Source organism: Salmo salar, chromosome 06 (genome assembly GCF_965601325.2).
Source record: "Salmo salar chromosome 06, fSalSal1, whole genome shotgun sequence".
NCBI lineage: Eukaryota > Metazoa > Chordata > Actinopteri > Salmoniformes > Salmonidae > Salmo > Salmo salar.
In genome coordinates this window covers 72,100,106-72,117,253 of record NC_138296.1, presented here as the reverse complement: position 1 = coordinate 72,117,253, position 17,148 = coordinate 72,100,106, and the positions used below count along the sequence as shown (strand labels likewise).

The 17,148-nt window shown below is 46.3% G+C and overlaps 1 protein-coding gene across 2 annotated transcripts in view; it reads right to left on the bottom strand.

The window, feature by feature from the left end:
• Positions 1–72: 72 nt before the first annotated feature.
• Positions 73–17,148, bottom strand: part of LOC106607926 (protein tyrosine phosphatase non-receptor type 14) — a 95,216-nt gene continuing 78,140 nt past the window's right edge. For both annotated transcript variants that reach the window (XM_045720928.2, XM_045720929.2), the window contains exons 10-19: positions 16,066–16,148; positions 15,087–15,147; positions 14,255–14,333; positions 11,385–13,069; positions 9,991–10,128; positions 8,957–9,175; positions 4,565–4,693; positions 3,877–4,111; positions 3,424–3,587; positions 73–3,165 (exon numbers count right to left, since the gene is read on the bottom strand). In XM_045720928.2, the coding sequence (XP_045576884.1) occupies positions 3,037–3,165; positions 3,424–3,587; positions 3,877–4,111; positions 4,565–4,693; positions 8,957–9,175; positions 9,991–10,128; positions 11,385–13,069; positions 14,255–14,333; positions 15,087–15,147; positions 16,066–16,148 (2,922 nt within the window). In that variant the 3' untranslated portion in view covers positions 73–3,036. The remainder of the gene's footprint in view (positions 3,166–3,423; positions 3,588–3,876; positions 4,112–4,564; positions 4,694–8,956; positions 9,176–9,990; positions 10,129–11,384; positions 13,070–14,254; positions 14,334–15,086; positions 15,148–16,065; positions 16,149–17,148) is intronic.

Below are 17,148 nucleotides of genomic sequence, written 5' to 3'. Positions count from 1 at the left end.
CGGTGGATTTTAAAATCACAAAAACAATGTCATAGTTACTGTACAGAAATGTCCTCGGCAAGAACAGGCATGTAGAGAAAATAATGCTTTATTGCATAATAAGCAAGTATGACAGCTTCATACATAACTGGGGGTAGGAAGAAAAAAAAAGACTTGATGCACTGGCAAAAGCATATACAAAACATATATACACAACATATATTGAAAGTTTCTCAGGAATTATGCCAGAAACATGAAATGGAAAATAACACATTAACATTAATGCAATGTGGGAAAATACTCACAAGCAGGAGAGAATGCAATAGAACACTCATATGTCAAGAGAACATAAAGCGTATATATGTATCTTGAGTATAGATATATACATTGGAATATAAAAAAGCATGCATAGTTCATTATCTTACGGTATTTTAAGGGTACCAAGTCAAAAAAAAAATACAACATTTGTAGAAATCTTTCTCGCATGCCCGGTATACACACGTTAATTTAGACATGACTGGCTTTGCATCACAACTCTCACAGATATAGAAAAACAACATAACACAGATTATGTAGGATGCAGCCATAGCTGGGTTTAGGCACATAGGAACACTAACGGCTGGATTCAATTTGTAGTGCGGATGTTCAGCATTAACAGCGTGATTGAAATGTAAAGGCAATTTTCCTGCTTTAGCGGAGACGGCATTCACGGTAAACGCTGCAGATTTCGGCTCAATCCGAAGTTGAATTTCAATCACGCCATATGTAGAGCTTCAGCGATACAGATTGAATCGAGCCCTAAGATCCTTACAGGGATAGATTTTACAGTTATACAACAACAAATGGCAGCCATTGAGGCTTTGACTGGTTGGTCACAAACCTTTTTGGGACACAACTAGGGTTGCAAAATTCCTGGGACTTTCAATAAATTCCCTGGTTTTCCAGAAATTCCCAGAATAAGGAAGGAATAAGCAGGAAATCCGGAGTTCTCCAACCAGGATTTCTGGAAAACCAGGGAATTTATTGAAGTTCCCGGAATTTTGTAACCCTAGACAACCCATGTTGGTCGATAAATATACGGTCTAAAACAGATCATATTTAGCTGGTCTATAATATCAAAATAGATTTAACATCAATTCAGAGCCATTGATATACTGTTTGGCAAACTCAATTTGAGATTAAATAACACATTGGACACTATATTGGCACCAAGAGACAATACCATTATATCAAATAGACCAAATCTAAATGGAACCTTTGGTGCCAAGATGGAAGTTTGCCAAACTAGAGATCTATAGCTCTGAATCTAATTGGTCTCTACCAGTCCCTCCCTATGGAAACAAACATCCGGGTGGCCCATCCCTGCACTTTAATAAGGCTCAATACTACTGTTAGTGTCTGTCCTCCATCTTCGGGATCAGCTCTATCTGTCCTTCTGGAGTTGGCTCACTGCCACCACATCAGAACACAAACTTCTCTATTCCACATGAACTTTCATGGACTCCTCTGTAGAGTAGCACAGTGTGACACACTGGGGCCTACATAACATTCAGCAGCCTGAGTGTCAGTCTGCTTTCGCCAACCAGAGCAGAGACATACTGGCATCTGGGGCTACACACATGTAGGATCTAGAACTAAAATAACTTTGGGCGTTGTACATTAGACTCATGGAAAGGGTGTTTCTCTCAAGAAAGGTAAAAGAATGCCTACAATATGTGAAACTACTTGGGAGAGAACACAGGAGATAATTACAATCACAATGGAAATGTCTGGGATACACATATGTATTTGACATGCCTCTGTAAATGGACATACTGTAATGTACATGAAAAGTTGGCTGAGGATGAAAAAGAACAATAGATGTACTACCAGTCAAGACAGTGAGGAATTTGAGATATCTGGAAGTAGGTGAGTGGAGAGTGGAATACTTGAAGGGAAATGACAATTTTAGACACATCCTAATCAAACGTCCACAGAACTATTTGCAAAGATGATCAGACTTTCAACATGCACTCCAATGATCCACATTCAGGAAAAATATGAGGATGGTGTTAGGATAAATAAATACAAGTTTAAAAAAACAAAACAACAATATTAAATATTGAAATGTTGAGACAAGTCTTCACTGTATCTTACAATTGTCTGCCTTACCATAGATTTAGAAAGGTTTCTGACAGCTTAGAAAAACATCTGATTCTACATAACTTGAATTAACAACCAACAGTGCCCTGTCCTGTTTTCTTTTTAAGTGACACCTGAAAAAACATTTAAGTAACGTTAGCTTTATCATCTAATTTAGTGGAAGAAATGACCGTTTCTCATTTCAATAATACAGAGCTCTGCATTATATTCAATGAAAAACAATGCCATGTCATTAACCTTTTCCTAGATTTCGGTTCAATTTGATTAGCCTTACATTTGAAATGCCATTATTATCAAATGGGGAACCATATTCCAAAAAGTTATTCAATTAGCATTTGTTTTAAAGGAATAAATGTAAAAATGCTGAGATAATTGCCTCCTGGGTTTACCTGGTTTAAACTCAGTTAAGAAATGACCAACACTCATCCTTTAGCATGTGACTTTAAACGCTAACATCTAGAATGCTAGTCTGGTCTGTATCTCTCTCAGGTTTCTCCATTGACAAGACATAGGACAGAGAGGCTATCACTAATACAATGGAAAAGCCTCTGTCTCCAAGATAAAGAAGAGAGACAGACTGAATAGTAGGACACTTTTCAGATTAAATGTGGAGGTCTGAAATATACACTGTATAATTACTGTTAGGATATATTAGTTGTCCCTGGCTGTGTTCAAATCTGAAAACATGAAAACATATCTACTTCCCCTGTCTTTGATAGGACTAGATAGATGTAAGAAATATGGCAGAAACTCCTACCATACCAGAGGGCTGAGTGAGGCTATCACCATGCTACTCACACTTACCCAGCCCCCTAGGACTGCGAGGAGGGGGGTTATTTGCGGCACCGGTGTTCCATTGCCCTTGTGTCAGCACATGTGGGACCAGGTCAAGGGTCAGGGGTCAGAGGTGAGGGTTTAGATGAGACGGGAGTTTTTGAGGAACTGGATAAGGACCTGGTAAACAAACTTGTACTGGGAGATGGTCTGGACCATGAGCATCCTCTGCTGCCTCAGGTGACTCAACATCATAGGGACCTCCACCCTCTGAGAGAGAGAGAGAGAGAGAGAGAGAGAGAGAGAGAGAGAGAGAGAGAGAGAGAGAGAGAGAGAGAGAGAGAGAGAGAGAGAGAGAGAGAGAGAGAGAGAGAAGAACCCCAGTCAAGTTAAGTACAGTACAATAGCATCATAAACCAGCGGCATACTTTAGCCCATATGGGAGGCGTCCACTCACAAATATCAACAGTGTAACATTTTGGAGAGTAACAGTGACAGAGTTCATGTCAGTGGCAGGATGCCCCTCACCTCGTTGTGCTCCAGGCAGCTGATCATTAGTTCGGTGAGGATGACGACCCCAGTGCGACCCACCCCAGCGCTACAGTGGACCACCACAGGGGGGTTGAGGCTCTTGGAGGTGTCCAGCATGCTGTTAGTGTGTCTTCTCACTGACTGGATCTCCTCCAGGTAAGCTGGGAGGGAGAAGGGGGAGGGGGTTAGTGTGGTCCTGTATCAATCATATTTCAGGCCAGAACAGTCCTATAATTTCATACTGCTCTCTCATTTAGTTGTCAGGGACAATGCATATTCATCAATATTCAGTTTTCACATCTAAGTTGCAGTGTTGCCTTTGGACCACTACCACTACACAGGGCAGAAGCCTCCATTTTACTTCATTAGCTTGTGGCATAAACAAAACAAAGTAAATGAAGAGAATCTACAGTTTTTCAAGACTTTTAAAGTCCTTTAGGTGTGACTTACAGAGGAATCCCTGGACGTACTCGGGGCAGCCGTGGTCAGGCCAGTCTGTGTACTGCAGGTGCCACACGGTGCGCTCCTGGCCCGACAGCAGGTGTTTGACCTTTAACCCTGTAGTGGCGTAGCAGCCTGAGTCCGTACGGAACTTGGTGGTCACCTTGAATTTGCCGTGGGTGGCTGAGTTGTGCTTGGAGCCCAGCTTGGGCCAGTACCGGTGGCTCTTTGACCTACCACCCTCCTGAGAGAGAGGAGAGGGAGGAGGCAGAGATAGGTTGAATGGAAGGTTTGTGTACATGTGGGATGGATATACAAACACATGGATACCGACAAGGAAAAACGCACATGGTCACAGGTGCAGGAAAACAGACACACACACACACACACGCATGCAGGCACAAACACAATTCTACTATGAGATATTGGTGCCATATCACTCCCTTTTGAAACATAGGGAACAATATGAAACGACCTTTGAGGGGCTGAAGACAGAGGTCACAGGGTGTATATGGATTAAAAAATCCGCCAAGCTCTGTTCCTTCATTATTCACACACCACTGTGTTCTCACCGCATATCAATAATACATCACATTCACGCATTCAATAATTCACTGTTCTGAAACCTGGCAAGGCCTTCAATCCACTGATGTTTCTCTTCATACTGTGTATGCGTGTGTGTGTGTGTGTAGTGTACCTCCTCGGCAGTAACCATGGCGATGACGTTGACTCCCTGCTCCCAGACCATCTGCCAGAAGTCTGCAGAGGTGTTGGCCAGCGGTCCATGGGTGGCGATATAGTGCCATTCCTCCCCACTGATCATCACCTGCATCACACACACACACACACACACACACACACACACACACACACACACACACGGTTAGAATCAATGAAACACACACAGGAATAATACCCTCATACATCCATCTTCTGAAACAAAAACACAGACATGCACACAAACAGACAACAAACAACCAAACCAGTTAAGACTATACCTATCACATTCATTTTCAGAAAGTGTATTGAGCACAAAGAGAGCTGTACAATGTACTGGTCTACCACAGGAGGGCAATGTTGCCCATAGGGCTTGGTGGTACACTATACATACAAAAGCATGTTGAGACCCCTTCCAATTAGTGGATAGGATGCCGCCTTTCCAACAAGTCAGTTCATCAAATTTCTGTCCTGCTAGAGCTGCCCTGGTCAACTGTAAGTGCTGTTATTGTGAAGTGGAAACATCTAGGAGCAACAACGGCTCAGCCGCAAAGTGGTAGGCCACACAAGCTAACAGAACGGGACCGGCGAGTTCTGAAGCACGTAAAAATGATCTGTCCTCGGTTGCAACACTTGCTACCGAGTTCCAAACTGCCTCTGAAAGCAACGTCAGCACAATAACGGTTCGTCGGGAGCTTCATGAAATGGGTTTCCATGACCGATGAATTGGAACGCCGACAGTGACCATGCCCAATCGCCCAACATCAGTGCCTGACCTCACTAATGCTCTTGTGGCTGAATGGAAGCAAGTCCCCTCAGCAATGTTCCAACATCTAGCAGCAAAGGGGGACCAAATCCATATTAATGCCCATGATGTTGGAGTGAGACGTTCAACGAGCCGTTCACATACTTTTAGACATGTAGTGTGTATTCCTCAATACACTTTCACCCTTAACACCTCAGGAAGCCCATATTAACTAAGGGCTGGAAATGGAGTGCCATTACGTAATGGCCATGAACCCAACACAACCCCAACCCAACACAACCCCAACGCAACACAACCCCAACCCAACACAACCCAACCCCAACCCAACGCAACACAACCCCAACCCAACATAACACAACCCCAACCCAACGCAACACAACCCCAACCCAACACAACCCCAACCCAACACAACCCCAACGCAACACAACACAACACAACCCCAACCCAACACAACCCAACCCCAAAACAACATAATACAACCCCAACGCAACACAACCCCAACCAACACAACCCCACACAACCCAACCCCAACCCAACGCAACACAACCCAACCCCAACCCAACACAACCCCACACAACCCAACCCCAACCCAACATAACACAACCCCAACCCAACGCAACACAACCCAACCCCAACCCAACACAACCCCAACGCAACACAACACAACCCCAACCCAACACAACCCAACCCCAACGCAACATAATACAACCCCAACGCAACACAACCCCAACCCAACCCAACCCCAACCCAACATAACACAACCCCAACGCAACACAACCCCAACCCAACATAACACAACCCCAACGCAACACAACCCCAACGCAACCCCAACCCAACACAACCCCAACCCAACACAACCCCAACCCAACCCAACACAACCCCAACCCAACATAACACAACCCCAACGCAACACAACCCCAACCCAACCCAACCCCAACCCAACATAACACAACCCCAACCCAACATAACACAACCCCAACGCAACACAACCCCAACCCAACCCCAACGCAACACAACCCAACACAACACAACCCCAACCCAACACAACCCAACACAACCCCAACCCAACCCAACACAACCCCAACCCAACCCCAACGCAACACAACACAACCCCAACGCAACACAACCCCAACCCAACACAACCCAACACAACCCCAACCCAACCCCAACCCAACACAACCCCAACGCAACACAACCCCAACCCAACCCCAACGCAACCTCAACCCCAACACAACACAACCCAACGCAACACAATCCCAGCCCAGCCCAACACAACCCCAACAAAACACAACCCCAACAAAACACAACCCCACTGTAGCTCAGTTGGTAGAGCATGGCGCTTGCAATGCCAGGGTTGTGGGTTCGATTCCCACGGGGGGCCAGTACCTAAAAATGTATGCACTCTACTGTAAGTCGCTCTGGATAAGAGCGTCTGCTAAATGACTAAAATGTAAATGGAACCCCAACCCAATGCAACCAGCTGAGTGATCAGGCCACCTCGTGACCATAAACACAGTGTTCAGGAACAAACAGGGTTTTGTCCTCAACTTCCTCAGATGACTGAAATAAGAGGGTTACATGTTATTAGGCCATGGTTCAGTACTGAGTTAGCATTCCATTCACACACACACACACAACGAGGAGCTAAGAGCATGGGCACAGAGTGAGAGAACAGCTCAAGCTCATTTAAGAGGGTTTGGACCACATTCCCAGGGAATTCCAGTGAGTCTATAATTTGTAGATGTAGGCGATATGTATAAATAGTCTTTAAAGGACTCATTTACTTCCTTCCTTGATTCCTTCCCTCCCTCCTTCCTCAAAGGTGACCCCTACTCTACAGTTGAAGTCGGAAGTTTACATACACCTTAGCCAAATACATTTAAACTCCGTTTTTCACAATTCCTGACATTTAATCATAGTAAAAATCCCCTGTCTTAGGTCAGTTAGGATCACCACTTTATTTTAAGAATATGAAATGTCAGATTAATAATAGAGAGAATGATTTACTTCAGCTTTTATTTCTTTCATCACATTGCCAGTGGGTCAAAAGTTTACATACACTCAATTAGTAATTGTTTAACTTGGGTCAAACGTTTAACGTAGCCTTCCACAAGCTACCTACAATAAGTTGGGTGAATTTTGGCCCATTCCTCCTGACAGAGCTGGTGTAACTGAGTCAGGTTTGTAGGCCTTCTTGCTCACACACACCTTTTCAGTTCTGCCCACAAATTTGCTATGGGATTGAGGTCAGGGCTTTGTGATGGCCACTCCAATACCTTGACTTTGTTGTCCTTAAGCCATTTTGCCACAACTTTAGAAGTATGCTTGGTGTCATTCTCCATTTGGAAGACCCATTTGCGACCAAGCTTTAACTTCCTGACTGATATCTTGAGATGTTGCTTCAATATATCCACATCATTTTCTTCCCTCATGATGCCATCTATTTTGTGAAGTGCACCAGTCCCTCCTGCAGCAAAGCACCCCCACAACATGATGCTGCCACCCCCGTGCTTCACGGTTGGGATGGTGTTCTTCGGCTTGCAAGCCTCCCCCTTTTTCCTCCAAACATAACGATGGTCACTATGGCCAAACAGTACCCTTTTTGTTTCATCAGACCAGAGGACATTTCTCCAAAAAGTATGATCTTTGTCCCCATGTGCAGTTGCAAACCGTAGTCTGGCTTTTTTATGGTGGTTTTGGAGCAGTGGCTTCTTCCTTGCTGAGCGGCCTTTAAAAGGTTATGTCGATATAGGACTCATTTTACTGTGGATATAGATACTTGTACCTGTTTCCTCCAGCATCTTCACAAGGTCCTTTGCTGTTGTTCTGGGATTGATTTGCACTTTTCGCACCAAAGTACATTAATCTCTAGGAGACAGAACGTGTCTCCTTCCTGAGCGGTATGATGGCTGGGTGGTCCCATGCAGTTTATACTTGCGTACTATTATTTGTACAGATGAAGGTGGTACCTTCAGGCGTTTAGAAATTGCTCCCAAGGATGAACCAGACTTGTGGACGTCTACAATTCTTTTCCTGAGGTCTTGGCTGATTTCTTTTGATTTTCCCATGATGTCAAGCAAAGAGGCACTGAGTTTTAAGGTAAGCCTTGAAATACATCCACAGGTAAACCTCCAATTGACTCAAATGATGTCAATTAGCCTATCAGAAGCTTCTAAAGCCATGACATAATTTTCTGGAATTTCCCAAGCTGTTTAAAGGCACAGTCAACTTAGTGTATGTAAACTTCTGACTCACTGGAATTGTGATACAGTGAATTATAAGTGAAATAATCTGTCCGTAAACAATTGTTGGAAACATTATTGTGTCATGCACAAAGTAGATGTCCTAACCGACTTGCCAAAACTATAGTTTAAGAAGAAATTTGTGGAGTGGTTGAAAAATGAGTTTTAATGACTCCAACCTAAGTGTATGTAAACTTCCGACTTCAACTGTAAATGGCCTGGATAGGTGAAAAGCAGAGGGTTTTTCCCACACTTATACTTGGTGACAGCAGCATACTAAACAATAGCTGAGTGGGAGTCAGAGAGAAGGGATATGGTTAACTCTGATCAGTCTACTTGTGTAGACTCTGTGTCCTGACCCCACCTTGATGTGTGAAGCATTGATGTAGCCTGTGTTGTTCTCCTTGTTGGGAACCAGCTCCACCCGGTTCTCCTCATACGGAACCACGTCACGGAACCGGTTCCGCTCGCCGTTGTCGGCCAGCGTTGCCGTGGTGACCACGCAGTCGGCCCTCTTCTTTGGGATCTGCTCGTACTCCGTGAAGACCCTCTCCTCCTCCAACTTCAACTCTAGGGTCTTACACTGGAGAGAGAGAGGGTGAGAGCAGGATGGAGAGAGATACAAGAGGAGGGGGGTTGAAAGAGGTAATAAAAGAGGGAGGAAAGGACATGTGGAAAGAGGTTAGTTGAATTCCAGAGTGAACAGGACTCTCACTCAATTCCAAAATGTCTATAATGCAACTTTTTGATAATCCACCCTAAAACATTCCAAGCCATATGACCCTACCTACACTATGAATTCCTGTTCTCCATCCCTACAGTTGTCTATGTGTGGTGGAGTCAGTGGAATGTGTTGTTGGGCTGATTGTGGCTGGGCTGTGAGTGAGAGGGTATGCAGCCAGGGGCTGGGGGAGTCTCTCTCTCTCCCCCCTGGGTCACATTCCTGACATATTAGCGGGCCTAGAGGCGATAAGCACGGTCATGCCACACGTTCCACAGCCCACTTAGCGCTCTGCTAGCCCCCGCTAGCCTAGCAACGCCTGGGACAATGGCTGTGTTTCACACCTCCCAGCACAACTGTCTGGACTGGTGAAGAAGACCGACAACCACGGCCAGCTGTGTTAGCCATGAAATACTGCTCTACTGTAGCCTAACCTACACTTACATAGACAAACAATGGTAAAGGACAACAATTTGTTAGTTAATAACACTAGCCAAGGTGGTTGATAATGTGCACAGGTGCTTTCGCAACATCTAACGGGGATCCTAATAAAATACCAAAAACAGAACTATGGAGCGAGTATAGTAAGTAGAAAACCAGATGCCTGGAATCTCAGGTACTTTCTGACACTGTCCCCCCCCCCTCCCCTGTTGGGCATAGTGGTGGTGTTGTCTTACCCGTTCATCAGCAGCCTTGGCCCCATCCTCCCGGGGGTTCTCTGGTACAGGCACCCTGGCGACATAGAGCCCGTTGAGGGCCGCCATCATCAGAGGTCTCTTTATTGAGTCCACCGACATCTTCTGTCTCTCCAGCGTCTTCAGGAAAGAGGACAAGCCCGCTGTCATGGTTACGGTTACCGTAGCGATGCAAAGACTGAACCGTACCCGCCCTGGTGAATGTGTGGATTAGATCTGTTTGTCGCTAAACTTTGCTTGATCTGTCCTGGGTGCCCTTGGTAGGGGAGTAGACGTGATGCTTTGCTAGCTGTAGACTGTCTGTCTGTGGATCCTACAGAACACTCACTTCCCTGATCTGTCTGACCACATTGTCTGAGCTCGTTACAGACTAGACCTGTTGCTTCTCTTCTCTCTCTGCCTCTCTTTCTTTCCTTCTCTTCACTCCCTCCTCCCGTACGATCCTCCCCACTTTCTCTCCCTCTCTCCTTTGTTCTCTCTCACCTTTTCTTTCTCCCTCTCGCCCCTTCTTTCCCTGTCTCTCTCTCTGTCTCCCTCTCTCTCTCTCGTTCTTGTTTTTCCTTTCTTTTCCTCCTTCTTTCTGAGACACCAAACCCTGGCCCACATTGCCTGGTCCCTCCCTCCAGGATTACTTCTCCTAATCTCCACCCCTCCACCTCTCCCCCCTTCAGCCCTCGTGGATCAGCCCAAACAACAGCTTGGGGGTCAGGGGGGAACCCTTAGGGTCTGGACCGAAATCTATAGGGGAGCAGGTAGGGGAGAATGGGGGTGGGTAGACGTATGGGCGCTATAGGCTTATGGATGAGAGGGGGGTAGGTATAATGGTGAAAACATATAGGGGCATATAGCCATATGGAAATTAAAGGCTGGCTGGACAGGGAGGCTTTAAAGTTGGGCCTTTCAACATGCTAACAAACACGCATGCACCCCCCCCCCCCCCCACAAAAAGGGTAATCTAATGGATTAATGGTGGTAAGCTGTAAGGACTGGAACCTAATGTTACCCTCAGGTGCTGAACTCCAGATTACTGTGTTAATCACTTACTGGGAAAGTACACTGCAGACAAAACCCAAACTGTTTGTTTGTTTACAGCAAGTGTGATGTTTTAGACACATCTTTAACAAATCTTTTTTTTAGGCACTGTTCACTGTGTTTACCTCCTCAAAGCCTTGGACTATTGAGGAGGACTTAATGAAGTGAATTGATGAAGTGGATATGTGACGGTTGTAACCATTTGTAAAGCTATGTTATAACAATGGGTTCATACAGAATACATGTTCCCCACATAATAGACATACAGTATGTTTCAGTTTTCTACACACCAGAATAGAGTCTAGAATAGAATAGATTGAATAGAATAGATTGGAGTAACGTACCCTCTGTGCAATCTCTCTCTCCACTATGCTATCCTCTAGAGAGAACATCTCAGACACTGGCCTCTCTTTGACTGGCTCCTTCCGGACCCTCTCCTTCACACTGGTCAGGTCTGGCTCAGAGATTGACGGCCCCAGAACTGCCCCATTCATCCCAGCCTGATCCCCACGGGTCAGGGTACCACCACCACCCCCTACACCGCCCTGATTCTGCCCAGCTTTCAGCACCCGGGCCTGGGCTTGGCTTGGGTCCTTGGTTCCCTGGGTCTGGTGTCCCTGGTTGTGGTGGTGAGGGTGGCTGTGATCACGGGAGCGGAGGGGGGCGTTGGTGGCTGGTCTAGGGTGTCCGGGGTACTCCGGAGGGGGCTTGTTGGGGAGCTTTGCAAGGGCGGCCTGGAGCTGGGCATTAATGTCCTCGTTCAGACCTGGGATCTGAACGTCCAGCTCAGGCCTCTCCTCTTCCTCCTCCTCCTCCTCCTCTTCCTCGCTCTCACTGCTGTGGATCAGCATCGTGGCGTTGGAGAGGGTCTTCTGGTGCTGGTAGGCCCCGCCCGCTCCCTGCGCCGTGGAGGACGGGATGGGGGTCTCTGGGGCTCTCTGCACAGGCAGCTCTTTGGGCTGGTGAGATTGGGGTTGGGGGGGTTGTGATTGAGGCTGGGTCTGAGGTTGGGGTGGCATCACGTGTTCTCTGAGAGTATTCCTCCTGTTTAGTGGGGCAGCCATCCCCTTCAGAACCACCATGCCTTCCATTCCTCCCCCTCCTCCCCCCCTCATGCTGCTGGTCACTTCCATGCTGTGTCTCTTCCCCAGGGCTGATCGGTGCTTAGCCGCAGTTAGCGGTTCGCTAACCTCCTGCAGAGACTGGTGCACCACGGCAGAGCTGTCCGGCTGGAAAGTCTTCACAGACAGCTGCACCATGCGGGTGACCAGCTCGGGGCTGCTGCCGCCCATGCAGCGGTGCCGGTGGCTGGCCAGGTCCGGGGTACTTGTGGCGGGTCGGAAGGATGGGTAGGGAGGGGGCGGCCGCGACATGTGGTTCCTCAGCATGTTAGCCGTTGCGCCGTAGCTCCCTGTAGTAGCCCCCTGTTTGGTGTTGGCTAGTTCAGGCGTGCTGACCGTGTGAGAGATGGAGCTCCCACCCCCTCCTCCTCCACATGCAGACTGACAGGGGCCCTGACTGGCTCCGGGGCCCAGGTGAGGAGCAGGGTTCACAGGCTTACTGTAGCTGACCTGAGGGCCATAAGGGTTAGGTCCTGGATAGGGGCCCCTCTCTCTCATCTCTGGCTGGCTATAAACCAACGCCTCTGGCTGACGATATGCATAGGCATTACTAATATTAAGACTCCTCAGTGATTGGCTGTGAAGGTCATGGTGGGCGGGGAGCATGTGGCACTTCTGGCGCATCACAGCTTCATACTCTGGCGTGGGCCTATAGGAAGGGGCGATGATGGCACTATGGCGATGACTCGGGATGTAGTCGGGGCGCATCAGCTCGCTGCCAGGGATACTGAGGTTAGAGGAGATGGGTGAAGGTTGTACGAAGGTTTGGGAGTGGTTAAGGGAGCTGAGGCTGGGACTACTGTACATGCTGCCATTGGGAACAGTTCCATTGCGGAAGCCGAATTCGACCGGACACCGGTCCAGACTAGTCTCAGACTTGTAGTAGGGGTCTTCATGGAATATGCTGTCTGTAAAGGGAGCGGGGGGGAGACATAGGAGAAGCAATGTGTTACAGATTCACACACACATACAGAAAGCATCCAAACACACATATTCACATACTGTTTTCATACACTATCAAACACACATATTCACATACTGTTTTCATACACTATCAAACACACATATTCACATACTGTTTTCATACACTATCAAACACACATATTCACATACTGTTTTCATACACTATCAAACACACATATTCACATACTGTTTTCATACACTATCAAACACACTCAGATCAAAATTATCGATGCCACCCTTCAAATAAGAGCTTATCACACACCCACACAGAGTTACCCACACTGGGTTACCCACACAGAGTTACCCACACAGAGTTACCCACACAGAGTTACCCACACAGTTACCCACACTGGGTTACCCACACAGAGTTACCCACACAGAGTTACCCACACTGGGTTACCCACGCTGGCTTACCCACACAGAGTTACCCACACAGAGTTACCCACACAGAGTTACCGTTACCCACACAGAGTTACCCACACTGGGTTACCCACACAGGGTTACCCACACAGGGTTACCCACACTGGGTTACCCACACTGGGTTACCCACACTGGGTTACCCACACAGAGCTACCCACACTGGGTTACCCACACTGGGTTACCCACACTGGGTTACCCACACTGGGTTACCCACACTGGGTAACATATGCACAGTGCTTTCTCAGAGATCATGATTTAAGTGTTCTGGATTAGAGGGCAGAGTAAGTGGGTGAACGACAGAATGAAAGAGTGAACGCCACCACATTTCTCAGTTTCTCAGCACTCCAATCAAAGTGATCTGATTGGCTGAGAGATTGTTAAAACCGAAATAGACACTGACTCATACTACTGCTGGGAAATGCATAGTTAGCTTGATTTAACGGTTTACTTTGTATGACCATACAAGGACTTCCTGTGTGGATGGATACATCTACAAAGTGTGGAAGGAGAAAACACTTGAATGAGTAAAATAACATAAAGACCACTTCAGGTTACAAGCCAGATGGAGAGATGGAGCAGTGATTGTGACTGATGATATAAGTGAATGTTATACAGTATAAAGGAGCTACGCGTCATACATGAGTACCATGTTGAACTGTAACCTACATGACCAAAATGTAAAGGTCATGTAAATGTGTTTATTCCAGTACCTTGAGAGCTCTGTGTGTCCTGGTAATGCTCTGCATACTGGGAGTGCATTGGCTGGAGGATACAGGACTGCGGCCGTGGCTAGAGAGAGCGAGAGAGAGAGGGGGAGAGAGAGAGAGACAGAGAGAGGGGGAGAGAGAGAGACAGAGAGAGAGAGAGAGACAGAGGGATAGAGAGAGAGACAGAGGGAGAGAGAGAGACAGAGGGAGATGGATAGAGAGAGAGAGACAGAGAGATGTAGAGAGAGAGACAGAGAGAGAGAGACAGATGGAGAGAGAGACGGAGAGAGACAGATGGAGAGAGAGAGACAAAGAGAGAGAGAGAGAGAGAGAGACAGATGGAGAGAGAGAGACAAAGAGAGAGAGAGAGACAGAGAGAGAGTGAAAGTGAGAAGTTAATTCAAACCTGTGATCTAAGGGGTCTCCCACAGTGGACTGTGGTCCTCCAGAGAGTCTGATTTGGACTGTACCACCATTGTGCCACATATAGCCTCCTCATTGTCCCACCAGCAGGGAGGGAGAGAGGGAAATCACTGACTCTATTGTCAGTTACATCGGAAACACAACGCCCCAACAACGCCCACACAACACTCAAACAACGCCCTAACCACCCACCACCACCACCGCCTGGGTTAGGGCTGCCCTGATAGAGAGGGGCTTTAAATCATCCTACAGTCTGAATTCAAACTTTAACCCTATAATACACAAGCTACTCTTCAGAGCTCAACTAGTGGCAAGCAAAGATAGCAAGGAACTTCTATTGCATTTCTAATGAATATATCTAACATGCAAGAGGAGCCAAACAAACGAGACATGACTGAGTGATTGACAGTACCAGAGAGAGGCGGTGGGTCCAGGTGGGGCGCCTCCTGATAGGTGCAGGGGAGTGGGCGGGTCTAAGGGGAGAGAGACAGAGAGAGAGAGAGAGAGAGAGAGACAGAGAGAGAGACAGAGAGAGAGAGAGGGAGAGGGAGAGACAGAGAGAGAGAGAGAGAGACAGAGACAGACAGAGAGAGACATAGAGAGAGAGAGGGAGAGAGAGACAGAGACAGAGATTAGTGATGGGCATTTAGGGATGAGTCTTTTAGGTGAGCGGGCTCATTTGGCTCCGTTCACAATGTTTAAAAATCAACGTAGAGTCATGAAAAAATTGCTAATCTCCAATGTACAGCCCAAAAGGTAGGCTACCATTACGGCAGACTGTAAAATGAGCATTAAAAAATGTTTGACCTGGCCAAATTACTAGATGGCCTGCAAAAAAAAGTAGTTTTTTTTAAGCACTGAAAAAATCAGCGTGGATCAGATTGACGCATACTATTTCTTGTTTGTACTGCAGTGAGGATTCATCCTCTTAGAGAATTATTTAGTAACTTATCTGCAGATAAACCTTGTTTTGAGCTCAAAAAGCCGTAGTAGCATTATGAAAATCCGGGAGCCAAATGAACGTCTCTTTCACTGATGCGAATCGCTTCCAGATGTTCACCAAAAAAGATCAGTTCAAAAAGAGCTGTTCGTTCGCAAACGACCCATCACGAATAAAGATGGTGGCCCCCATGCACTTACCACAAATTCTTAGTTCAGCTAATTTCACCATATTGTACATTTCTCTCCATGACTCTTTTCTTGAATAGTCATTGGCACAGTATACATGACCCCAATGTTTGCTTCAAGATGCCGAAAAATAAGATAATGCTGATTTATTGGCACATTGAACCATAGTTATAAAACTCAGTGGATAGTGCTAAAACAATGACGTCATATCTGAATTTTGCCATGGTGGAAACCTGACAGTATAACTTAATGTTAAGACTCACTCTGCACAGATCTTGTTCTGTTTGTAGAACTTGTGTCTGGCCGTGAAGAGCCGAGCGATGTACTTGGACAGCTCTATGTCATCCTGTGGACACACACACACCATGACACACAACACAAGTACACAATGTCAACACACCACAACACACATCACACGTACACAATGTCAACACACAACACATGTACACAATGTCAACACACCCCGACACACATCACATGTACACAATGTCAACACACGTACACAATGTCAACACACAACACATGTACACAATGTCAACACACCCCGACACACATCACATGTACACAATGTCAACACACGTACACAATGTCAACACACAACACACGTACACAATGTCAACACACCCCGACACACATCACATGTACACAATGTCAACACACGTACACAATGTCAACACACAACACATGTACACAATGTCAACACATGTACACAATGTCAACACACGTACACAATGTCAACACATGTACACAATGTCAACACATGTACACAATGTCAACACACGTACACAATGTCAACACACGTACACAATGTCAACACACCATGACACACAACACATGTACACAATGTCAACACATGTACACAATGTCAACACATGTACACAATGTCAACACATGTACACAATGTCAACACACCACGACACACAACACATGTACACAATGTCAACACATGTACACAATGTCAACACACGTACACAATGTCAACACACAACACATGTACACAATGTCAACACACGTACACAATGTCAACACATGTACACAATGTCAACACACGTACACAATGTCAACACACCATGACACACAACACATGTACACAATGTCAACACATGTACACAATGTCAACACATGTACACAATGTCAACACATGTACACAATGTCAACACACCACGACACATGTACACAATGTCAACACATGTACACAATGTCAACACACGTACACAATGTCAACACACGTACACAATGTCAACACACCATGACACACACAACATTGGGTGTTATGACTGGCACATTCAGAAATGATTTTTATTGTATAATGTGATACAAATGGCAAATATTTTCCAAAAGGGAAA